At 41.3% G+C, this 26,327-nt stretch overlaps 1 protein-coding gene across 1 annotated transcript in view; it reads right to left on the bottom strand.

The window, feature by feature from the left end:
* Positions 1-26,327, bottom strand: part of LOC133116330 (low-density lipoprotein receptor-related protein 1B-like) — a 447,656-nt gene that overhangs the window by 365,624 nt on the left and 55,705 nt on the right. The window contains exons 4-5 of the mRNA XM_061225770.1: positions 5,986-6,105; positions 5,336-5,464 (exon numbers count right to left, since the gene is read on the bottom strand). Of these exons, the coding sequence (XP_061081754.1) occupies positions 5,336-5,464; positions 5,986-6,105 (249 nt within the window). The remainder of the gene's footprint in view (positions 1-5,335; positions 5,465-5,985; positions 6,106-26,327) is intronic.

Here is a 26,327-nt window from a genome sequence, read left to right as displayed (position 1 = left end):
GTCTACCCCCCCTGCTCGATTTAAACGTCATCAAGACAATCAACATGAATAAATGCTTGAGTGTGAAAAAAAATTACATTAACCTGTTATTCGACATAGACAAAGGCATTCATTAAGGCAGTCACAAATTTCCAATTGAACTGCGACTGGATTAGCCAGATCAGTAGTGGAAAAAAGAATACCCCTCTGAGTACTTAATTTCTCTTGTTAGTGCTTTATTTCTGTGGGGTTTTTTTTGTTGTCTATTATTTGAAATACAACATTTGATGCTGTTCAAAGCACTAGATTAGAAGAAAGAGTTTGAAAGAAAAGATGCCAGAAAATCCGTATACCAGGGTTTCTCCCAATCTGACCCAATAAGGTCCCAATACATGGTCAAATCCTGGGGTCAGCCTTGATTTAAATTCCACACTCCAGTCATACAAGAAAAACCCCATCAGACAGAATGGCTGCGTCAGGAGCCATTTTAAAGCACAACATTAAATGCATAATATGTGCATACGTGCTTCTAAAGTCAGATGACGTTCGTTTTCAGTGAGCTCAAGTCTGAATGATTTGCTGCTTCATACCGGGCTAGCACTCCCAACATTTTGAAGCTAATTGACCATGTAATATTTTAGGAACAGGGTGCACCTCCGGAAGCTGTGATTTATCTCACTCTTCACAGTGTTCCTATACAGAAACCATACCGTTTTAATGTGATCTTTCACCATCCACTTAATTGAACTGGTCATTTCTCTAATCCACGCATGAGTGACCACAGCTAAAGCCTGCTCTCACATTCCCTTTGACACCTTGTAACAATTCTGTACATGGATGGGGGATGAGACTGGTGCCAGGCATTTGGATAAGATCATGACATTTCCAAAACAAATATGAATTATGAAATACAAGATCAACAAGCTGTGTGCCTGAGGACTGTGATACGCTTACATGACAGGGTTTGTTCATTCTTATTAAATATTAAAGCAACAAAAATGTCTTGTAAACTACATCCTCCGTCTAATGGCCTTGTGGGGACCATGTTGTGAGTTTCCTCAAACCTCAATTCTCTCTGAAGAGACCTGGAAACCAGGGGCATGTTCAATCAGAAAAAACGATTGAACGATACATTTCCTCCTAACAATATGCAACTTTTTGCAACAGGCTTTGAGGTACGCTTGCTCCTGTTTGGTGTGTCGGAGGTGTTGTTAATAATAACGGAGATCAATGCTTTGAATCCCAGAGAATGTACAGAATGGACTTCTCAGACACCAGTGTAGCAAACTGTACCTACATCAGTCAGTTAGTCGGTCAGTCATTCCGCCCAGGGTTTGCTGTTCAACATGCCATCACAGCTACAGTGATTACAATCTATCACAGCTGTGGCCATAACTGTCTGCAGTGCAGGTGGTGCCACCTGGTGGACAGCACCGTAATATTCCCATCCTGGCACTACAGTACATAAATCCTATGTCTGTTATAGAACGGAATAATTTTTTGCCAAATTAATATTCATGTTGACGAATGGAAGGCCGATATGGAACACAGCGTCTTGTGCATTTTTGAAACAAGTATATATCTGACCATGTGTATCTTATGAAAATATGTCTTATTTCTTCAAAAACCGACAAGTTCTGTGTCTTCCCTGACCTTTGACTGCAACTGATCTACTCTATGCCATGGCACAAGGTATCCATGGGAAATTCATACAAATATTAAAATAAAGACAAAAGTAAGTAGCATCTACTGATGTCTGGACTAAACAGCAAGGAATTTATTTTATGAAAAATATTTATTTTAGGAAAAATACATGTGGAAAGAGGGGATTAAAATAATGTTGTACAATTAGTATAGCCATAATCTTCAAAGACAAAACTGGAGTATTGACTTTGTACAGAAGGAATTAAGATTGAATGCATTATTGTCACTTCCAATCAGCAAAAAAAAGAAGTCACATCTGCATCGTATATACAGTGGAAAGAAAAAGTATGTGAACCCTTTGGAATTACTTGGTTTTCTGCATTAATTGGTCATAAAATGTGATCTGATCTACATCTAAGTCCCAAGTATAGACAAACTCAATGTGCTTAACCTAATACCACACAAACAATTATAATATTTCATGTCTTTATTGGGGCGGCACGGATGGTGCAGTGGGTAGTACTGCCGCCTCACAGCAAGGAGGTCCTGGGTTTGAATCCCTGTCGGCCGGGGCCTCTCTGTGCGGAGTTTGCATGTTCTCCCCGTGTCTGCGTGGGTTTCCTCCGGGTACTCCGGTTTCCTCCCACAGTCCAAAGACATGCAGGTTAGGCTGATTGGAGAGTCTAAATTGCCCGTAGGTATGATTGTGTGAGTGAATGGTATGTGTGCCCTGCGATGGACTGGCGACCTGTCCAGGGTGTATTCCTGCCTTTCGCCCAATGTATGCTGGGATAGGCTCCAGCCCCCCTGCGACCCTGTTCAGGATAAGCGGGTTAGGATAATGAATGAATGAATGAATGAATGAATGTCTTTATTGGACACATCCATTAAACATTCACAGTGCTGGTGGAAAAAGTAAGTGAACCCTTATGCTAATGACTTCAACAAAAGCTAATTAGAGTCAGGAGTTAGCAAACCTGGAGTCCAATCAATGAAACCAGATTGGAGCGAGGTGTAGAGCTACTTTGACTTATAAAAAACACTCAAACTCTTTGAGTTTGCTATTCACAAGAAGCATCTGCTGATGTGAACCATGCCTCGCAAAAAAGAGATCTCCGAAGACCTACGATCAAAAATTGTTGACTTGCATAAAACTGGAAAGGGTTACAAAGTAATCTCCAAGACTTTAGGTATTCACCAGTCCACAGTTAGACAAACTGTCTACAAATGGAGACGATTTAGTACTGTGGCTACTCTCCCTAGAAGTGGGCGCCCCGCCAAGTTGACTCCAAAGGCACAACGCAGAATGCCCAGTGAGGTAAAAAAGAATCCTAGAGTAACAGCTAAAGGCTTGAGGGAATCATTGGAACTGGTTGACATCTCTGTTCATGAGTCTACCATACACAAATCATTGAACAGGCATGGTGTCCATGGCAGGACACCACGGAGGAAGCTGCTGCTTTCCAAAAAAAACATCACTGCACGCCTGAAGTTTGCCAAAGAGTTCCTTGACACTCCACAACACTACTGGGAAAATGTTTTGTGGACTGATGAAACCAAGGTTGAATTGTTCGGGAAGAACACGCAGCGCTACGTATGGCGTAAAAAGGGCACTGCATACCAACCTGAAAACATCATCCCAACGGTGAAGTACGGTGGAGGGAGCATCATGATTTGGGGCTGCTTTGCTGCTTCGGGGCCTGGACCGCTTGCCATCATCGAGGGGAAAATGAATTCTCAAGTTTATCAAGGTATCCTACAGAATAATCTCAGGGTGGCTGTCCGCCAGCTGAAGCTCAGTAGAAGTTGGGTGATGCAGCAGGACAATGACCCTAAACATCAAAGTGAATCTACTACAGAATGGCTTCAAAAAAAGAAAATCCACCTTTTGGCCCAGTCAGAGTCCAGACCTGAATCCAATAGAGATGCTGTGGAATGACCTCAAGAGAGCTGTCCACACCAGACATCCTAAGAATATGGCTGAGCTGAAGCAGTTCTGTAAGGAAGAATGGTCCAAAATTCCTCCTGAACGTTGTGCAGGTCTGATCAGCAGCTACCGGAAATGCTTGTTGGAGGTTATTGCTGCCAAAGGGGGTTCGACCAGTTATTAAATCCAAGGGTTCACTTACTTTTCCTCCAGCACTGTGAATGTTCAATGGATGTGTCCAATAAAGACATGAAATATTATAATTGTTTGTGTGGTATTATGTTAAGCACATTGAGTTTGTCTATACTTGGGACTTAGATGTAGATCAGATCACATTTTATGACCAATTAATGCAGAAAACCAAGTAATTCCAAAGGGTTCACATACTTTTTCTTGCCACTGTATACTGCAAATGTTGAATTAGCCAATCATGTGGCAGCAACTAAATGCATAAAATCATGCAGACGTGGTCAAGAGGTTCAGCTGTTCAGATCAATGTCAGAAAGGGGAAGAAATATGACCTAAGTGACTTTGACCGTGGAATGGTTGTTGGTGGCAGACAGAGTAGTTTGAGTATCTCAGAAACTGCTGATCTCCTGTGATTTTCACGCACAGCAGTGTCTAGAGTTTTCAGAAAATGGTGCAAAAAAAACCATCCATTGAGCAGCAGTTCTACGGGCAAAAATGTGTTGCTAATGAGAGAGGTCAGTGCAGAAGGGCCAGACTGGTTGAAGCTGACAAGAACATGCCAGTAACGCAAATTACCACACATTACAACAGCAGTATGCAGAAGAGCATCTCTGAACACATAACACATCAAACCTATAAGTGGATAGGCCACAGCAGCTGAAGACCAATAACTTAAAAAAAAAAAGTCTATATACCTAATACCTAATAAAGTTGGCACTGAGTATATAAGACACAGTATATAATGCCTGATTATTAATGTCTGAATGTTTTTTATGCAACGCCATTTTGTGTATTACATAATTTGCTACTATTTATTTTCTGCAATCATAGTTTTCTTTTAATTCCCTTGCCTGTGTTGTGTTGTGTGTGGTGTGAGACAAAAGAATGCTGAAATGCTGTTTCTACTTTTTTTTCTAAAAGTTCTGCGGATGCAAAATGTTTTTGCTGCAATCATGCCATTATTATGAATAGACTGACTTAATTTTGTAAGCAGCAACTCAATGGAAAACATACACAGTATCTGTGTGTGTGTGGATGTACACGTGTATATACTGGACTGAGATTAGGCTGAGATATTTAATAATGCAACTCTTCGAGGAGACAGTGTGTTGCAGTCTACAATCCCATCTCTATCTGTACCCCTCTCTGTACTGTGATCCCATCTCTATCTGTACCCCTCTCTGTGCTGTGATCCCATCTCTATCTGTACCCCTCTCTGTGCTGTGATCCCATCTCTATCTGTACCCCTCTCTGTGCTGTGATCCCATCTCTATCTGTACCCCTCTCTGTACTGTGATCCCATCTCTATCTGTACCCCTCTCTGTGCTGTGATCCCATCTCTATCTGTACCCCTCTCTGTGCTGTGATCCCATCTCTATCTGTACCCCTCTCTGTACTGTACAAAGATGAGAAATACATACATGGATTGTGTAATCTCTTCTTTTTCAGACTATGACTATTCTGCCACAATTTATAAAATACAATAATTTGCTACAATAAACCAGAGATATTACAGTGAACTGGCTGCCGTTTCATGTCAGTGGTATCCAGAAAAAAAACACACAGAACCACAGAACAGAGGATAGGTGGTCTTACCAATTTTGGCCTTGCAGGTTCTTGTGTCAGAATGCAGGGTGTAGCCATCTGTACAGCTGCACGTATAGGACCCATACGTGTTTACACAGGTCTGGCTACAGATCCCATACACGGTGCATTCATCGTAGTCTACAGACAGGGAGATAAATTTGAATGTGTGTTCAAACATGACCTAAATACATAAAACCACTGAATGTAGACTGCAGGAGCAATTTCAAATTTCACAATATCTACAAAATATTTGTACAGCTCAATATCATGCAGGAATAAGAACATAAAAAGATAACAATGTGTGATAACAATGTGTGATGTTGAGGACAAACCATGTCAAGCTGGGAGCCGGTCTGGTCTGGTCTGGCCAACTAGCTAAACCATGTCAACCTGGGAGCAAGTCTGAACTGGTCAACTAGCTAAACCATGTCAAGCTGGGAGCTGGTCTGAACTGGTCAACTAGCTAAACCATGTCAAGCTGGGAGCTGGTCTGATCTGGTCAACTAGCTAAACCATGTCAAGCTGGGAGCTGGTTTGAACAGGTCGACCAGCTACCAGCTGTTTCAAAACCTAGCTTGAGCAGTTTTTTCCCTGCAATTCCTGTAATTATGGGACAGTTGCCGTTATTCCCTGAAGAAGACCAGACCCCGTCTCCCCACCTGCGCAGCTCAGCCCGTCCCTCTCCACCTGGAAGCCGTCAGCGCAGAAACAGAAGGTCCCGTTCCTGGTCATGATGCAGCCGTACTGACACCGCAGCCTGTGGCACTCCGGCAGGAGCTCTGAGGAGAAGAAACAGCTGTTTTTCTTTGAGTCACTCTTCATTTCTCTTTCCTTTTTCTTAAAGGCCCACAGGCATCAGTGTTCTCCTCCTGGGATTAGTATCTAAAACACAACACAACGTTTGCAAAGAGCAGCGACGAAGGCTTTTTGAAAAGTCCCCAACCCTGGCCCCCTCTGCCTCCAGCGGTCTGCTCTCTGTGTTAACATTTAGCAACATCATCCTATAATTATGCAAAAACATACGTATGTCATGTCCTGGGAAATCGTTTTACAAACAGTTTGGGAAAATAGCAGTTTGACCATAAAAATATGCTTACTGATTCCAAAATTGCGCTTTTTTCCTTGACTCAATATGGAACATGTAATGGAAAAGGAAATTGAAACTGAAAGCTGCAGGATGATAAGAAAAGCTGAAAAACAGGAATAATATGCTTATGGTCTGGTACTGTTCTGACGTACAGTACCAGACCATAAGCTGGAAAGATGACAGGTCCTCCACAGCACACCAAGTTTACACCAAGGACCTAGCCATAACTACTTCAGAAAAATATTTTTGTATTCATCTGTATGGACAAAGATACAAGTGTAAATTAAGATATAACATGGAGTACAGATCTGGACAGATCTGTTAGAAATGCACTTGAACCTGTGTTTAAGTAACAGAACTGATGGTGCAGTTGAAAAAACAATGACCCAGTAACAAATAAATCATGAACATATTTTACTGATACTACTCCACAGTAATGTCGCTAATTCTATTTTGGTTTTGTGTGTGTGTGTGTGTATGTATAACAACCTGTATTTCTACAATAGTCACAATAAAAAAGCAAGCCTGTGCGTTATTTTTTATAGCCATTTATAAATAAAACATATAATAAATAAGTTCCATGAGACTGAGTGGTACCTTTTTTTGAAAATAATAGTTTTGATTAGTTTGTGCCCTTCATGCTACAGTACATTAAAAAAAAAAAGTGTACTGTAAAATAAAATAAAAAAATATGTTTCTTTTGGAGCTTGTTGAAATGTGTCCTTGTCTTTCCTTTCCTCTCATGGATTTACCTGTGCTGAAGTGAAAATTACAGCGTTATCATACATTATTAACCCTTTCAGTCCCACTCTCTGCCTTATACCTTCTCAACCAATCAAAATGACTGCTATACAATTGTTTTAAGCCCCCAAAAAACCCTAATAAATTCAGAACTTTATCAATTTCCTCAACCGAAGCCAAAAGCCAAGCGATTTCAGTGGAGCCATTTCATATTGGGCTTTGGACTGATTGGGTTAATTTTGGCGTTTCAAAGAGAATGTAATGTCAGTTTTAAAACTATTTACTTGTGTCAGAGTACACCCCTGGCTGTGAGTGTCAATAAAATAAAATAAAAAATAAAAATAATAAAAACAATTATTAAAACATTAAAAACACTAAACCATGATTTAAAGCACTGTGTCACCAACTGTCAAACTGAGATTCTGATTCAATCATGCATGTCCTTTAGAAAGCTACCTCAAATTGAATTATCCATTGCAAAATCAGTTGAAAAAGTACTCAGGCTCGTAAATGCTAGCAGAACATGAGGCTCTGATAAATTTCGAAAAGTCAAATAATTTCTTATTATTATTGTGTTTTTTCTCCTAGAGATGTAGGCAAATCATCTTCAGTGATGTACTAATACAACAGATACATTTATTGCATAATTCACTGTGCCGGAGGCATATGCTGATGCTCATTCTCTAATTTACATCCATCCATCCATCCATCCATTATCTGAACCTGCTTATCCTGAACAGGGCCCATCCATTATCTGAACCCGCTTATCCTGAACAGGGCCCATCCATTATCTGAACCCGCTTATCCTGAACAGGGCCCATCCATTATCTGAACCCGCTTATCCTGAACAGGGCCCATCCATTATCTGAACCCGATTATCCTGAACAGGGTCCATCACAGGATAAATGTATAATTAGTTTAGTATTAACAGATACATGAACTGGTTTTCTCATTCCAATATGAATAGGCATTAACAAATGTAGATGTTAACATGAATTAATGATGTTCATTCATTCATTCATTATCCTAACCCACTTATCCTGAACAGGGTCGCAGGGGTGCTGGAGCCTATCCCAGCATACATTGGGCAAAAGGCAGGAATACACCCTGGACAGATCGCCAGTCCATCGCAGGGCACACACCATTCACATTGTCTCTGGTCGGTCTGCGGCTACACAGCACCTTACATTTACATTTACATTTTAATCTAAAGCGACTTACAAGTGCATAGGTTCTTCCACAAGTCAAAGCATCACATCCATAACTAGGAAAATACACATGAAATGCTGTTCTAAACATATAGTCATCATAAGTGCCATTTTATTAATTTTTTTCTGGGGGTTAGACAAGGGGGATAGGGATATCAGAAAGGGGGGCAGGGGAAATCAGGAGGGAGGACCAAGGTACAGTTTGAAAAGGTGTGTTTTGAGTCTGCGTCGAAATAAGGGGAGGGATTCTGCTGTCCTGACAGCGGTAGGCAAGTCATTCCACCACTGAGGAACCAGAACGGAAAACAGGCGTGAACGTGCAGCTCGACCGCTAGGTGCACGTAGAGAGGGAACCATAAGGCGACCAGAGCTGGCAGACCGGAATGGTCTAGCTGGGGAGTAGGGAGTGATCAAGGATTGTATGTAAGGTGGGGCAGTCCCCTTAGCAGCCTTACGCAGCAAGGTGTGATGCACTGTGTGTTGTGACACATTCCTCCAGTAACTATCATTAAAATCTTTCTGTGATTTGTGATCTGTTGGTTCAGGCCAGGTGGGATAGACTTATTTTCCCTTGCGCATTGATATGAGCCTTCGGCGCCCAATACCTTCCTCAGACCACTGTCGATAGGTACTCACCACTGCTGACTGAGAGCACCCTACAAGCCTTGCCATTGGAGAGGCTGATCGGCGTTCTTTCAAGTGTATAAGTAGCTCTGGCCATTCTCCTCTGACGTCTCTCATTAACAAGGCATTTCTGTCTGCAGAACTGCTGCTCACTGGATTTTTAACACCACTCTCTGCAAACTCTAGAGACTAGTGTGCGTGAAAATCCCAGGAGATCAGCAGTTTCTGAGCTACTCAAACCACCCTGTCTGGCACCAACAATCATTCCATGGTCAAAGTCACTTAGATCACATTTTTTCCCCATTCTGATGGTTGATGAGGACATTAACTGAAGCCCCTGACCCGTATCTACATGATTGTATGCATTGCACTGCTGCAACACAATTGGCTGATTAGATAATGGCATGAATAAGTAGGTGTAATGAAGTAAAAATGTTCCTAGTAAAGTGCTCGGTGAGTGTACATTTTAATGCATACTATATTTATATCTAGGTGTATTTTAATGATAACACTGAATCAAAATCCCGGTGATTGAACCATGCATGATGTCATAGCTGAGAATCACAAAGACAATTATGTGATATGTACATTTTCTCTGCAACAACTGTTATTCATTAACTCAAGAAAAACTGAGAAGTTAATTGAAACTCACAGTATTGCAGTTCACATGCCTGAGCCAAATGCCTAATGTCTGTAGTTAGTTCAATATTTAGCTGCCAGACTTCACACCAGAATTAATAAGATATCCATGTAACACCCACCCTGGCCTCACTACACTGGTATCCATTTCTTTTACAATTCATTTTACAATTAAACATCACTATTAAGGCAAAGTCTATCCTACCCCAAACACTCTCAGGAAGGTACAACAGAGGTACTTTCTGTTCTTAAACTAATACATTTCCTAAATGTACCCTGAAAGTGCAATAATCTATTTTGGTACTAAAAAGTACCTTTTACAAGCAGTAATGGAACAAATAAATTATGTGTTGCTGTGTAGGTACCGTTTATATAGCTACCTACAGGGCACCACCCCAGTGACAACCTTTCTTTCTAGGCATTTTTTATACCAGTGCAGAATACCTTGCAGAAAATCATACCCTCTTAGAGCCTCAAGAAAAGAGCCCACTGTTCCAGACACAAATATCACAGGAGGGACCAAGCATTCATGGCTATGGATTTAGACAGTCCTTAGAAACTGGAGAAATACCAGATGACTGGAAACATACCAATATATAAGAAAGGGGACTGTACCGATCTAGGAAACTACAGGCCTGTCAGTCTAACTTGTATCACATGTAAAATCCTGGAATCTATAATTAGGGACAAACTGGAATTATTTCTGGAAAAGAATAACATTCTAAGGGATAGCCAGCATGGTTTTCAAAAGGGTTGGTCATGCTTGACAAACCTTTTGGCATTCTTTGAAGAAGCTACCAAGTGTTTTGATGATAGCAGGGCTTATGATATTGTATACCTAGATTTTCAAAAAGCATTCGATAAGGTACCACATGACAAACTCGTTATCAAAATGACGACGGTGGGAATTGTAGGAGCCATTTCAAAGTGGGTTCGGAATTGGCAATGGGAAAGGACACAAAGAGTAGTTGTACTTATCCAAGCAGGGTATTGTGGGAAGTGGAGTCCCACAGGGATCGGTGCTGGGACCACTGCTCTTCCACATTTACATAAATGGCCTAGACATGGGCATTAAAAGTAATTTTGTTAAATTTGCAGATGATCCAAAACTTGGAGGTTTAGCTAATAGTATAGACTCTACTAAAGTAATCCAGGAAGACTTAAACAGAATCCAGATGTGGGCGGAAATGAAATTCAATACGACAAAATGTAAATTTCTACACGTGGGAAATAAAAATATGAGGCAGGATTACTTCTTGGGGGGTGCAAAGTTGGATAGTGCTGAAGTGGAAAAAGACTTGGGGGTCATAGTTGACCAAAGCCTTTCAGGTTCTAGTCAATGTGCGGTAGCAGTAAAGAAGGCCAATAGGATGTTAGGATACATAGCCAGGAGTATTGAGTTAAGTCCAAGGAAGTTATGCTCACTGTGTGCAGTTCTGTGTGCAGTGTACTGTGTGCAGTTATGGGGACCACACTATGAGAAGGACATAGAGGCACTAGAAAAGGTTCAGAGAAGGGCAACCAGATTGATCCAGGTATAAAAGATAAGAATTACGAGGATAGACTTAAGATGCTTAATCTCTTTAAGTTTAGTAAAAGGAGGCTAAGGGGGGATTTAATTGAAGGGATTAACAAAGTGAAGTATAGGGCATTCTTCAGGTTGAGTTTGATTAGCAGAATGAGAGGACACAAATGGAAATTGGCTAAGGAGAAATTCTGTACAGATATTCGGAAGTATTTTTTCACACAGCGAGTGGACAAATGTGTGGAATAGCTTGCCAGTGCATGTAATGGAGGCAGAAACACTGGGGGTTTTGAAGACCAGGCTTTATACGGTGTTAGATTATATTTCGCTTTCACGCAATTTAGGTGGTAGGTACACTTAGGGGTAGGAAAAATGTGAGCATTGCTGGGCTGAATGGCCTGTTCTCGCCATTACTTTATGTTATGTTATTTAAAATGAGGGAGCAAGCATTCAAAGGAGAGGGTTCCACTTTTATGGGACAAATTAGATCATATCAAGGCCTCTGTTTTAGTAACTCTCAACTGTCAGTCCTGTATATCAATGGTCTTTGCTCGGTTTGTTTTGTTCAGTTAAGCTGTAGTTGTTATTGTGAAAAGAATGTTATTATTGAAAATTAGAAATGCACAACATAATTATACAGTTACACAATAATTACTTTTCCTTACATTTCCTTCCAACATGATAGAATTACTTTTGTTTTATTGCCGGAAGGGGTGGCAATATGATTTTAAATAATTTCACATCAAAGTGATTGCACTGCTTAGATCCAAATAAAACTGGCCATGAAACCCAAGATGAAAGCAACTGAAATTAATTTTCACAAAACCAACACAATTTTGCTCCAATGTATTGCAATCAAACTGGCCTCATAATGTCACCTGGTAAACATAATGGCTTATATGTCCAATAACAAAAAAAAACAAAAAAACACATAACTGAATCCAAACACAGCAGTGCTGGCGGTATCTGCCCTGTTGTCTCAGTGATCCAGTACTGGGGCACGAATCTCCTTAGCCATTTCCCAGCATGCATCTGCAGGAGCAGCCAGCCCACCCAGAGACGTGCCAGACCACATGGGACCCCTTCACTGGGGAGGAACGGAGTGTAACAATGCCATCATTTACAACCCCCTGCTGCACAAACAGGTACACAGGCCCACTGGCGAACCCGACTGCATCTTCCTATCTTCCCTATCCTACTGAAGAAGGATGGCAGCATCAGTGCATTCTGGGACATCAGCATATAACTACTCAAATAACTTTTTTGCGAAAGCAGTTACAGAGGAACATGTCTTCTTTCTTTAAAGCTCACACCTGCCATACATTTGGCTGGTAGTTCTGGGTCTTTCTCACTGTAGTGGTCCTCCATTTGGCAACACACACACAAGATGAAAATGGAAGACCAAACACACCTGAGGTAGACATCGGATGTGGAAAAAAGACACAGACCAAACAGAACAAGTGCCTGCACGAGGCATTAGACTGCACAACAGTGTGTCAGCCAATTTATTCACAGAACCTTTTTATGTATAAGCTCTACTTTGTTAATTCTGTCATTTCTAAGTTGTAAAAGCTGTATACAGCCCAAGATATACACCTTAAAATGCTATTAATGAAGCAGATAACAGTGCCAAAGTTTCCTTTTTGATAGATTGCCTGAACTGATGTTTGCCAAACTTGTGTGGTGGGCACCAGAAACTCAGTTATTGTGGAGATTTTGGCCACAGTATGAACCCATCACTGTCTAACCTGCTTAGCAAGGGAAGGAACAGTACCAATGTTTTGTATATTGGTTGTGCCATTGTGTTGTGCCAATACACAAACAATGGGCCTCATTTATCAAGCATGAGCCAAACAAAATTTGACGTAAATCCATCAGAAATGCATTTCCACAAATAATGTGGGATCAAAGTTTTCAGATGTCAGTTTTTTCGTAGGAGCCGAACAAACTTCACAAGTGGACTGTTCCTATCATGCGCTGAAATGAAAGAGCACAGTTATTTTAATTGTATTATTCCATTAATTAATATTGTATATATATATATATATATATATATATATATATATATATATATATATATATATATATATAAATAAATATTTTATTAATATATATATATATATATCATAATTATTTTATTTAGAGTGGCTAAATTATTTTAATATGGCAATTGGATAATATAATTATTCATGTCATATAAAAGTGCAACAGGATTAAACATTAAAATGGGTGATGTTTCATTCCTGTAATCCTGATTCGTTAATGCTGAAGTGGAGTTGAATATAAATTCCATAAAACACGTATGGGGCATGGCGTAGCCTATGACGCTTATGAAACAACAATCTATAACGGCGAGTTCAAGTTACACCTGCGACAAGGTAGGCTGTAGAAGTGGTATGACTGATTTGTTTTTACGAGATTAGTTTTTTGCCTCGCAAAAAGGTTCAAAGGATAACTTTAACTGTTTTCCCAGTCGGAAGGTGCTAATTCATTCATTCTAATATGACATAATGCAACATTGGGCTTTACATTACATTTACAGCTTCATTAGAAGATTTGAAGCATGGCCACATAATCACTTTATTTGCAAGGTGGTTCTCTGCAAGGACAGGGAAAACATAGCTATAGGCTATTGCTGTCACCCTCCAGTAGGATTCCATAGAACAACGTCTCCTAAGATTTGCCAATGCGTTCCTCCAGCCAAATGTACAGTGCATCCGGAAAGTATTCACAGCGCTTCACTTTTCCCACATTTTGTTATGTTACAGCCTTATTCCAAAATGGAATAAATGCATTTTTTCCCTTTTCCACAACACCCCATAATGACAACATGAAAGAAGTTTTGGAAATTTTTGCAAATTTATTAAAAATAAAAAACTAAGAAATCACATGTACATAAGTATTCACAGCTTTTGCTCAATACTTTGTTGATGCACCTTTGGCAGCAATTACAGCCTCAAGTCTTTTTGAATATGATGCCACAAGCTTGGCATACCTATCTTTGGGCAGTTCCGCCCATTCCTCTTTGCAGCACCTCTCAAGCTCCATCAGGTTGGATGGGGAGCGTCGGTGCACAGCCATTTTCAGATCTCTCCAGAGATGTTCAATCGGATTCAAGTCTGGGCTCTGGCTGGGCCACTCAAGGACATTCACAGAGTTGTCCTGAAGCCACTCCTTTGATATCTTGGCTGTGTGCTTAGGATCGTTGTCCTGCTGAAAGATGAACCGTCGCCCCAGTCTGAGGTCAAGAGCGCTCTGGAGCAGGTTTTCATCCAGGATGTCTCTGTACATTGCTGCATTCATCTTTCCCTCAATCCTGACTAGTCTCCCAGTTCCTGCCGCTGAAAAACATCCCCACAGCATGATGCTGCCACCACCATGCTTCACTGTAGGGATGGTATTGGCCAGGTGATGAGCGGTGCCTGGATTCCTCCAAACATGACGCCTGGCATTAACGCCAAAGAGTTCAATCTTTGTCTCATCAGACCAGAGAATTTTGTTTCTCATGGTCTGAGAGTCCGTCAGGTGCCTTTTGGCAAACTCCAGGCGGGCTGCCATGTGCCTTTTACTAAGGAGTGGCTTCCGTCTGGCCACTCTACCATACAGGCCTGATTGGTGGATTGCTGCAGAGATGGTTGTCCTTCTGGAAGGTTCTCCTCTCTCCACAGAGGAACGCTGGAGCTCTGACAGAGTGACCATCGGGTTCTTGGTCACCTCCCTGACTAAGGCCCTTCTCCCCCAATTGCTCAGTTTAGACGGGCGGCCAGCTCTAGGAAGAGTCCTGGTGGTTCAGAACTTCTTCCATTTATGGATGATGGAGGCCACTGTGCTCATTGGAACCTTCATTGCAGCAGAAATTTTTCTGTGCCCTTCCCCAGATTTGTGCCTCGAGACAATCCTGTCTCGGAGGTCTACAGACAATTCCTTTGACTTCATGCTTGGTTTGTGCTCCGACATGCGCTGTGAACTGTGGGACCTTATATAGACAGGTGTGTGCCTTTCCAAATCATGTCCAATCAACTGAATTTACCACAGGTGGACTCCAATTAAGCTGTAGAAACATCTCAAGGTTGATCAGTGGAAACAGGATGCACCTGAGCTCAATTTTGAGCTTCATGGCAAAGGCTGTGAGTATTCATGTACATGTGATTTCTTAGTTTTTTATTTAAAAAAATTATCATCATTTAAAAAATGAAAATCATTATGGGGTATTGTGTGTAGAATTTGGAGGAAAAAAAAAAGAATTTAATCTTGTAAGCTTATTGGGGGGGGTGAGGGGGTGGGTTGTGTGTGTGCACTGTTTTGTTATTATAATATCTTGGTACGTACTGGTGTTCACAATGACATCTAGCTTAACAGATGCTCCAGGACCAAGAAATAACAAGAAATAAAGCCCAACTGCCATATTTACAAATGCATGGCATCTAATCCTACATCAGTTTCACCCTTCTTCCCTCAGTTGGAATTACATGGTACTGCATGTGGTGAAACATAGATCCCATGCTTTTTTATATATGGTGGGTCTTTATTTATTTATTTTCAATATGAAAAATGATATAGCCATGATAGACGTGATCATGAACACCAGTACGTAGCAAGATATTTACAAAACATGCACTATTAAGTGTTTATTGACACATTTCTGCAGTTTAAGGCATTTTAATTATTAAAAAACTGGTTTAAGCAGGTGGTTTTAATGTTATGGCTGATCGGTTGTTTTTGGCTTGTTGTACTTCCATTAACAGAACTTCAATATCCGCTTCAGAGAAGCTTTTTAATTTTTTCGACTATCTCTTTAAAAAGCTGAAATTCCATATATGGTGTTTTAGGGGCGTCAAGTTATGCTAATCAGAAATGTTGTGCATGCGCCTTTGATTTACGGTTACTTGGTATTTATCAACATACACACATGGGTACGAAAAAAAGCTGTGTCTCCGTGTCTTTCATGAATATGGCGAGCGTTGTTAGTCTGATCCCACATACATTCGTACATGGATTTCTGAAAATACTGATGAATGAGGCCCACGGTGTGTAGTTTCCATTATATAAATTGCTTACTCAAGTAAACACTTTGACCCCTGGTAGATTGAGCAGATTTACTATTGATGATAATGTGATCAGACGTTTTTTGCAGTCTGAAGAGAAAAGGATGGTGTTGGAGAAAGGCCATTTCACATTCCCTTCTAGTTAGGGAAAAGACAGCACGCCACACTGACAGCTACAGACAGCACACTACACTCACAGCTACAGACAGCACACTACATTCACAGCTGCAGACAGCACGCCACACTGACAGCTACAGACAGCACACTACACTGACAGTTAGACAGCACACTACACTGACAGCTACAGACAGGACGACCCACCAGCTGGACAGCGCACTACACTGACAGTTACAGACAGCACGACACACCGATTCCAACTGTACTTCATTATTCATGTCAAAAAATCCTATTATGACCCTACCTGGAGGTGTCATAGGGTAACGTGCTCTGTATGAGGGACCACTCAGAGGGAAAGCACTTTCCCTTCGGGACCAAACGTCCAGAATACCAGTAGGACCACGGCATCCTACCCTTCCCCCTCACGGGCTTGGAGCAAAAACAACAAACAGACGGACATAACAAAGAAAACAGAAAGCGAACTGGAGACAGGTTTTCAGCTGCAATCCCTTTCTAGTGACAAAACAAAAAAGCATCTCTCTCAGAGAGTGCTCCCGGCCTCTTAACAAGCACCTGGGCTGATGAGTAAACACAACCCAGGGGCATGTGCTCTCTCCACCAGCAGGTGTGGCCGAGACAACCTGCTCTCTCCACCAGACCGAATGTCACACCGACACTGTAGCAATTAGACAGGGTTGCAGACATGACTGGATGTTCCAAATTTGGAGGAAAAACAAAAACCAGTGGATAAAGATCAAAGACAAATGGGTGGGCTTGCAAATGAAAACTTTTTCATTTGTTTGCCCTCAAAAAGCATCAGGTCTGATTCACTGAAAACTTTCTCCAAACAGACAGAATGGCTCCCATATTTATTCTGCACACGTCTAAATTTTATGTGCAACAACTGGTGCATGTCTCGTCAGAAGAAAGAGAATACAAACGGCGAGCAAACGCAGGGTAGAGACATCCGCAGGTAATCCCCTGATATTCCCACAATCTCAAAACCTTGTGAGGTCTCAGACTAAAACAAGCAAAAGGAAAAATATATCAGATTTGACAGGCCCAGTTTTAATGCATACAACTGGAAAAATAAAATGAAAAAATAAAAAAACACCATGCTGTGTGACATACATAAACATTAACATTACTTGTAGAATAGATTTACTCTACCTTAAACTGGCATCATCCTGTGCACTATACACACTAGTTTCTCAAACTTAAAGATAAAGATCCAAGTCAAATTCAATAAGCCTTTCCTATTTCAAGTAAAACCCAATCTTGCAGCATAACTTTCCATTACTTATAGAATACTGCACTAAATCTATGTAAACTCATAAATTGTTATTTTTTTGTTTAGGAGCCCTAGTGCTGAATGCTCCTGTTTCACTCGTCCCTGGAGCAGTGACGAGGTATTGTGGAGGATGTTAGGGAGTGTGGGAGGGTCTGTGCAGTATTCACACTCAGTGAGTATTCACTGGCTTTCACTATCATATGAGAGTAACTCCATTGAGCATTGATTAGCGGCAGACGTTCTTGTGTTCAGACATTGTATTGCCTTGCTATTACATTGAATAAACATTAGCATTACTCATCGGCTATGAGCTAGCTTGCCAGCCTTGTTAATCACTAAGTGCTGGCCCACAATAATGCACTGCTGCAGTCAGTGCTTGTAACAGAAGCACAGTGCGTAAACACAATCACAAGCTCTTGCTGTTCAAATAAAGTGGATGAAAGATAAATGAACAACTGATCTCCAAGAAGCTTCCATGTCAGCTGTAATAGCTGTAATAAGCAGAGAAGAATTCAAAGACATGTTTGTGTTAGATAAGCTGTAATCCAGCCTGCCGTTTGTCCTCACGTAGGCCTTGTTAGTCTCACATATTTGAAGACACACTGTGCAGTGGAAACAGGATGTCAGAACTCAGACAGTGACAATGAGATCATCAGATATAGGATGTTGGGGGGCATCGGTGAAAGGTAGGAGGCACGGAGTCACCCAAATATAACCACAGCCAGTGTGCATGACCCGATACATGCTTTATTTGTAACACACTCCTTACATTATCCTCAATGCACTGGCAAGATGCAGGTTCAGGTACAACACTTCATCACATGTCTAATAATTGAACACCTGAAACTACAATTATACTACTACTATTATTAGGGCTTTTCAAGGTCAGGAAAAGCGCTCATATTCAGCCATTACGGCTCTGCTGTAGTGCTCATATTCAGCCATTACGGCTCTGCTGTAGCGCTCATATTCAGCCATTACGGCTCTGCTGTAGCGCTCATATTCAGCCATTACGGCTCTGCTGTAGCGCTCATATTCAGCCATTACGGCTCTGCTGTAGTGCTCATATTCAGCCATTACGGCTCTGCTGTAGCGCTCATATTCAGCCATTACGGCTCTGCTGTAGCGCTCATATTCAGCCATTACGGCTCTGCTGTAGCGCTCATATTCAGCCATTACGGCTCTGCTGTAGCGCTCATATTCAGCCATTACGGCTCTGCTGTAGCGCTCATATTCAGCCATTACGGCTCTGCTGTAGCGCTCATATTCAGCCATTACGGCTCTGCTGTAGTGCTCATATTCAGCCATTACGGCTCTGCTGTAGCGCTCATATTCAGCCATTACGGCTCTGCTGTAGTGCTCATATTCAGCCATTACGGCTCTGCTGTAGCGCTCATATTCAGCCATTACGGCTCTGCTGTAGCGCTCATATTCAGCCATTATGGCTCTGCTGTAGCGCTCATATTCAGCCATTACGGCTCTGCTGTAGCGCTCATATTCAGCCATTACGGCTCTGCTGTAGCGCTCATATTCAGCCATTACGGCTCTGCTGTAGCGCTCATATTCAGCCATTACGGCTCTGCTGTAGCGCTCATATTCAGCCATTACGGCTCTGCTGTGGCACACCCATCACAAGGGGCTGGGGACAAGGACATCAAACAGGACTGAAGATACAGCCATTGCGATTTAGGATTCTTTTATGGGTGTGTGCCAGTATACTGATTAGAGCCTTGAGGTAAAATCCTGCTATGATCAGCTTGACCAACTTGAAAATTGAGCTGATCTAGCTGGTCATAAGCGGGTTTAGTTGGGTATGAGTTTTTGAACTCATACCCAACTAATTGAGTTTTGGGTTGTCTTGGCTTTTTCAAAACACAGCTTGAGCTGTTCAAACCATGTCAAGCTGGGAGCTGGTCTGAACTGGTCAGTCAACTACCAGCTGTTTCAAAACGTAGCTTGAGCTGTTTTTTCAGCACGGAGTATTTTACCTATGGGAGTCTTCAGCAGGTCCATACCATTCAGAAATGCTGCCATTCAAAGTCAGAGTCAGATGCAGATTTAATTCAGCTTTGGGACCTGGCTGCAGGTAGAGCTTAAACAGCAATAAATGAGCACTTCAACATTTATTTTATTTTTAGTTCCCTCCTAGTCTTTTATCATGTCTCTTTGTGTGAGCTCCAACAGGCACCTTCATGCACAGGCTGGATCAAATGGCCTTTCACTCAGCTGTCAAACCACAGTCCGTGCTGGAGGCTTTGAACTAAACCGGCCTTTCAATCTGCCCATCATCTTTTTTATTCACCAACTTTGAACAAAAACAGCAAAAACATGTTCCTGATATGAGTCATGAATCACCACAAGTAGTGACTGAAATTCAAAGCAAATTTAGCAAGAATACTTTCGAGAATAAAAGTTTGCAAGGTGGATTCCCAGGTAAGACACTGCTGTGTACCCCTGAGCAAGATATTCAACATAAATTAATTCAGTATACACTCACTGGGCACTTTATACTAATACTGGGTTGAGCCTCCTTTTGCTCTCAAAACAGCCTCAATTCTTCTCGGCATGGATTCCACAAGATGTTGCAAATATTCATTTGAGATTATGTTCCAAGGTGACATAATTGCATCACGCAATTTCTGCAGATTTGCAGCAAATCTCCCGTTCTACCACATTCCATAGGTGTTCTATTGGATTCAGATCTGCCTCAAAATTTGATGTGTTGTGCATTCTGAGATTAGTGTCCATGAATAAGTAGGTGTACGGTTGCTAATAAAGTGCTCAGTGAGTGTATCTGCAACTGTACAAATGGAAACTATGTACAAAAAAAGTTGTTTTAGTCACTGGATAACAGTGTCTCTTCAATACCAGTAACTAATGCAATCCTACATACCACTGTGGCTAAGGTGGTAGAGTCTCTCTCCCTGTGTGTGTGTGCTTGTGCATGCATGTGTTTGCGTGTGTGCGTGTGTGTGTTGTATCTGCGGTGTGTTTGTAGTCATAACTCAAAGTGAACCATATCAAAATGCTTTCACCCAATACAACTACCCAAAATGTAATAAAAATGTAGCAAAGAGCAAAAAAGCCTTGACCTAGTGTATTTGTATACCTCGTTTTTAGTTTTCTGCATATTTGGAATCCCCATCTGTATTCCTATAGAACACTCTCTCGTTTGTCAGTTCAGGTAACCACAGACATCTAGAAGAGTTATACATCTTACCTGTACTTCTCACTACATTTAGCCTAATTTAAATACAGACATGTAAGAGTGTAGGATGACCAACAGAAGTCAACATATCTATGCGCAAGTTAACTTTCCTAATTTGTTTCAGCAACTGACAACACATTTGTGACCTCATATTAAAATGCTGATAGACACTGACATTCACAAGTAGAGCTGTCAAAAACAATTTTCACTTGGAAAGTAATTTTGAGCCAGACACAGAGATGCTAAAAAAACACATTGATTTTCTATTTTTATTTTTATTTTTTTAATGGATTGCCTTGCCAAACATTATTAGCCAAGTAATGGGGGTAACCAAGATAAATGCCCCTGAGATGATGACATGTCTAGATGACCTATAAGAGATCTGTTCACACTGACTTTTTGCCATTGCTAGCAATGCAACTTATTTTTGAGCAGCTGAAATTGTGGCCGTTTCCATTAGAGTGGAATTAAATGGAAGCATTAGATGAGATTACAGATTTGATTGACAGTGTCACCACTCTCTATGTTGTTATGACAAACTCTGCATTTAAGTTCTCAATTCTTGTAAAAAAAAAAGAAGAAGCTTTCCCTGTGTCTCATTTCTTGAGTATTTCATCCCCTCTGTCAGTCAATATGGCATTAAAGCTGACCAGAAAATATGACAGTCACGATCACCAAGGAAACCAAGACTCAGGGACTTATATGATTGACAACATGATGTCAAGAGTCTAAATCCCCATTCCAAAATACTTTGGATTCCCTACAATACAGTAACAGCAGAAAAGTTAGAACCGTAGAGAAACCAAACTTAAACAAAAAGGGCTTAAACTTAAGTCTGTACAACAATCTTACTCACAAGTTTTGTCAATTTATTTGGGTTCAGAAAACGATTCTTATTACAATTGGTAATACTGGTTTCATCGAGTAAAAATACACTCACAAGCACTTTATTAGGAAAATTTAAACTTTAAAATTAAAAAAAAAAAATTTAAAACTTTATTACACACATCAGTTCACATCAACCAATGGGGGAAAAATGTGATCTAAGGGACTTTGACCTTGGAATGATTGCTGGTGCCAGACAGGGTGGTTTGATTATTCCAGAAAATGCTGATCTCCTGGGAATTTCACACACACTATTCTCTAGAGTTGGTACAGAATGGTGCAAAAAAACAAAAACAAAAAAACAGCAGACAGTTCTGCAGACAGAAATGCCTTGTTAATGAGAGATGTCAGAGGAGAAGGGCCAGACTGGTCAAAGCTGACAGGAAGGTGACAGTAAAGCAAATAACCACACTTTACAACAGTGGTATGCAGAAAAGCATCTCTGAACACACAATGCATCATAACGCTAAGTGGATAGGCAATAGCAGTAGAAGTCTAAGAAATTAGTCTAATAAATAGTAATAAGTGTTTGGTGAGTGTATATACAAAGATATATACATTTGTGAACATATTCTACACATTTTACTACATACAACAATACTACATTTTGCTGAAAAAATAATTTGAGCGAAATCAGATGAGAAGTATGTGTTAAAATGCATGGATCATATTTGATCAATATCTGACAGAAAAGCACTATAAATTGTAACTGGACACAAATCAAATCCTCATTACTTTTTTTATCATTCTGCATTGATGTTTCCCTTACCAGTGCATTACTAAATGTGGTATGTGCCTTTCTACCATATTATACAACTTCTTATATGATATGAAATATGGAATTCATCTTCATCTTCAAATTAAAATGTGTTTAACCCTGTCACAAATAAAATACATTTCTTTTTGAGCAGAGGAAAAAATAATTTAGGATTAAACCATGGTCACATTTTGTTTATTTTCATTGAATTTCAAAAGCTTTGAAATCAGATCGACCATGTCACTACCTGCTTTTCAGCTTGTCAATAGAGGCAGCCCATCACAGGCTTTCAGATGGCTTTCACAGTCCTTCACAAGAGTAGCTCATATGACACTGAGAGTTGAAAAAGCTGAAAAACAGGGACACTGAAGAAAGAAAAGCTCCAAATGGAATTCATTTTAAGATAGAAGACTAGGCTTCATTTTGCCCACAGTCTGCCCAATAGGCGAGTTTGGTGCCCAACTGAAAAAAAATATTTCAAAGTAGGTTTTGAAACAGCTGGTAGCTGGTTGTCCAGTTCAGACCAGCTCCCAGCTTGACATGGTTTAGCTGGTTGACCAGTTCAGACCAGCTCCCTGCTTGACATGGTTTAGCTGGTTGACCAGTTCAGACCAGCACCCAGCTTGACATGGTTTAGCTGGTTGACCAGTTCAGACCAGCTCCCAGCTTGACATAAGCTACGTTTTAACTATTTGTAGATAAAATACTTGCAAAATCCAGGAAGTACTAATCCCAAAATGTTTTCCACATATGACATTAACATGATAATTACATTATATAACTAAATCAAATCACAAATCGATTCTGCTCGAATTTGGAACTACATCGAAAGCTGTTGATTTCAACAGTTCAACAGTGTCAGGCCTCAGCAACCATTATCTATACAGGCATTATGATTTTCGGGTAACACTTTACAATAAGGTCACATGAATTGGCATTAACTAATGTAGTTGTTAACATGAATTAATGATTTACAAATGCATTCATTAAGCATGACATTAACTTTTCAGTAGTTAATGTATTTCTGTGAATTAGGGTTAGGGTTAGATGAATATTTATACATTAGAAAACCACAGGATAAATGTATAATTAGTTTAGCATTAACAAATACATTAACTGGTTTTCTCATTCCAATATGAATAGGCATTAACAAATGTAGACGTTAACATGAATTAATGATGTTCATTCATTCATTCATTATCCTAACCCGCTTATCCTGAACAGGGTCGCAGGGGGGCTGGAGCCTATCCCAGCACACATTGGGCGAAAGGCAGGAATACACCCTGGACAGGTCGCCAGTCCATCACAGGGCACACACACCATTCACTCACACCATTCACTCACACACTCATACCCACAGGCAATTTAGATTCTCCAATAAGCCTCACCTGCATGTCTTTGGACTGTGGGAGGAAACCGAGTACCCGGAGGAAACCCACGCAAACACGAGGAGAACATGAGGCCCCGATCGACCGGGATTCGAACCCAGGACCTCCTTGCTGTGAGGCAGCAGTGCTACACACTGCACCATCCGTGCCGCCAATTAATGATGTTCAAATACATAAACAAAGCTTAACAGCTTAATGTTTCAGAAGTTAGATTAATTAACAACATTAGCTTATGCCTATTCATGTAACCTTACTGTAAAGTGTCACTTAATTTTCAATAAACACACACACACACACACACACAAACACAAACACACACACACATACACATACACATACACAAACACAAACACAAATGTGCATTCACACCTCACAGGCTATTCCACCAGTTCTTGCTCTCTTATCTTGTTGCCTGCCTGAGCCCTTTGACGCTTTCCTAAGGCACAGAACAAGCCAAATTGTGAACAATCAAAACTAGACCTTCCTGACAATCCAAACCTCCTCTCAGACAGAGAGTTTACTTTATAGTTATTGATCATAAATGGGCCTTATGTGGTTTCTGGGTGGTGTTGCATTATTGTGTGAGACTATCTCTGATATTCTCCACCTGTGCAAGCTGCTCGTTAGATCGACTGCTGATTGAATGCGATGGAATGCAATGGGAGTGAGGAAACACATTTTATCACCAGAATGTAAAAGTAGTCTGAAGACTAAAAGCGAATCACGGAACTAATATCAGATGACCTCTGTGTTTTGAGAAAGATTTGGCAGATTCAGATCAGACAAAACAATGCACATTGGAGTAAGATCAGACAATGCAATTATTACAAATAACAAGAGGCGCCCAGTCCAGTGTGAAAAGGGGTTTTGTGTAACAGAATTGAGAGGTATTTCACCAAATCGAATGGCACAAAGCCTTGTTGCCATTAATATTATTGAAGATGTAATGCAAGAGAACTGCAATTAGTTTCACATTGGAACACGGCACAAGGAAGCGTTACTGCTCAGTGACACCAAGATTCCCGCCGAACTGAAAGAATGATTGAATGCAGGATATGACAACAATGAACAGAACATGGCAAACAGCTGTTCAAAAGAAACATGAATAAAAACAGAAAGGAAGATATGGTGTGATGAAAATTATCGGATGAACAGTTTTATATTCTAATCTTGTTTTGAGCAGGTGGGGGACAGCACCAGGCAACAATGACAAGGAGAAGGACCAGAGACTATGGAAGAAGCAGAGAGGAAGGGGGAGAGTGGCTGGAAGACACAGAGACAGAGAGAGGAAGGCTGGATGGTGCAGCTGCTACTGTCTGAGCCCTGGAACAGGCCAGAATACCGAGAGATGCATGGACACCAGCATGTCTGGTCACAGGGCTCCAGGTCATCTCTGATCTCCTCCTCCTGATACACAGCACTGCGACTTCAGAGCCGACAGTTTTAATCTTACTGCAACTAGCCTTCCTAGTATTTGATATTATACAGGCTTCAGTGGCAGCGCAGCTTAAGGGGTATGGTTTAATTATGTTAATTATCCAACAGTTGTACAGACACACTTATACTGTGGCACCCCTGCTCCTGCATGTTGTGCCACGTGGGTGGAGAACCCTGGAGGGGCCCGTGCAGGTCAACCGCGCAGACGTCACGCATTGGGAGAGGTGTGCGAAGGAGTATATCTGCCTAGAGAGGTGATGGGGAGATCAGCACCTTGGAGAGAGATCCCTCGACCTGCGGTCCAGGACCCCGGACAGCGCATGTGAGTGAGCAGAGTGAAAAATCACTGACTCAGCTGCAGCCTCTTTCCCTAATGAGCAGGGAATGGGATTTAAGGCGCGGTCGAGGCTGCAGCCAGGCTCAGTTGGTGCCATTCCTGAGCACGTGAGAGTGTGGAAGGCAGAGAGAGGAAGGACCTGCAACGCCCTGCCATACTGAAACTGAGGAAGACCCCACCTTCACGGACGGCAACACCGAAACGGACGCCGGTCACGTGAGCCAGATAAAATCCCTTCCTATTCACCCCCTGTCTTTGTGTTTCCCGCCAGCCCTGACGCGGCCGAAGAGGGGAGGAGGGAGGATATGATATGATATGATATCTATGACACAATGAATCTACCGAACGTAAACAAAGTGATTTGCTTAGCTAAATTAGGAGTGACTTCAATTTTGTGATAAGTCACTCATTTGCACTCAGTGTGCATTACTCTTCTGCAGTGGGTTGGTAGCATTTTCTGTATTCAGCGTCAGCTAGTTATTTAAGCAGCAGCCTCGGCTACTTGCCTCAGCGTACGAAGTCGCAGGTGTACAAAGTCAAGGGTGTCTATCTATGGGTGTCCATCAAGGCTGTCTGAGAGCGTGATGTTTGATTTAGTTTTTTCTGCCTGCCCTCATTTCACTGTGTAGGATTCCTCTTGGCCTCCCTAGTTCCCTCCATGTGTTTCCTTCCCATCCCTGTCCTCTCTCCTCTCCCCAGGTCCCAGTCAGGT

Source organism: Conger conger, chromosome 17, assembly GCF_963514075.1.
Source record: "Conger conger chromosome 17, fConCon1.1, whole genome shotgun sequence".
Taxonomy (NCBI): domain Eukaryota; kingdom Metazoa; phylum Chordata; class Actinopteri; order Anguilliformes; family Congridae; genus Conger; species Conger conger.
This window is presented reverse-complemented; position numbering and strand designations above follow the sequence as displayed.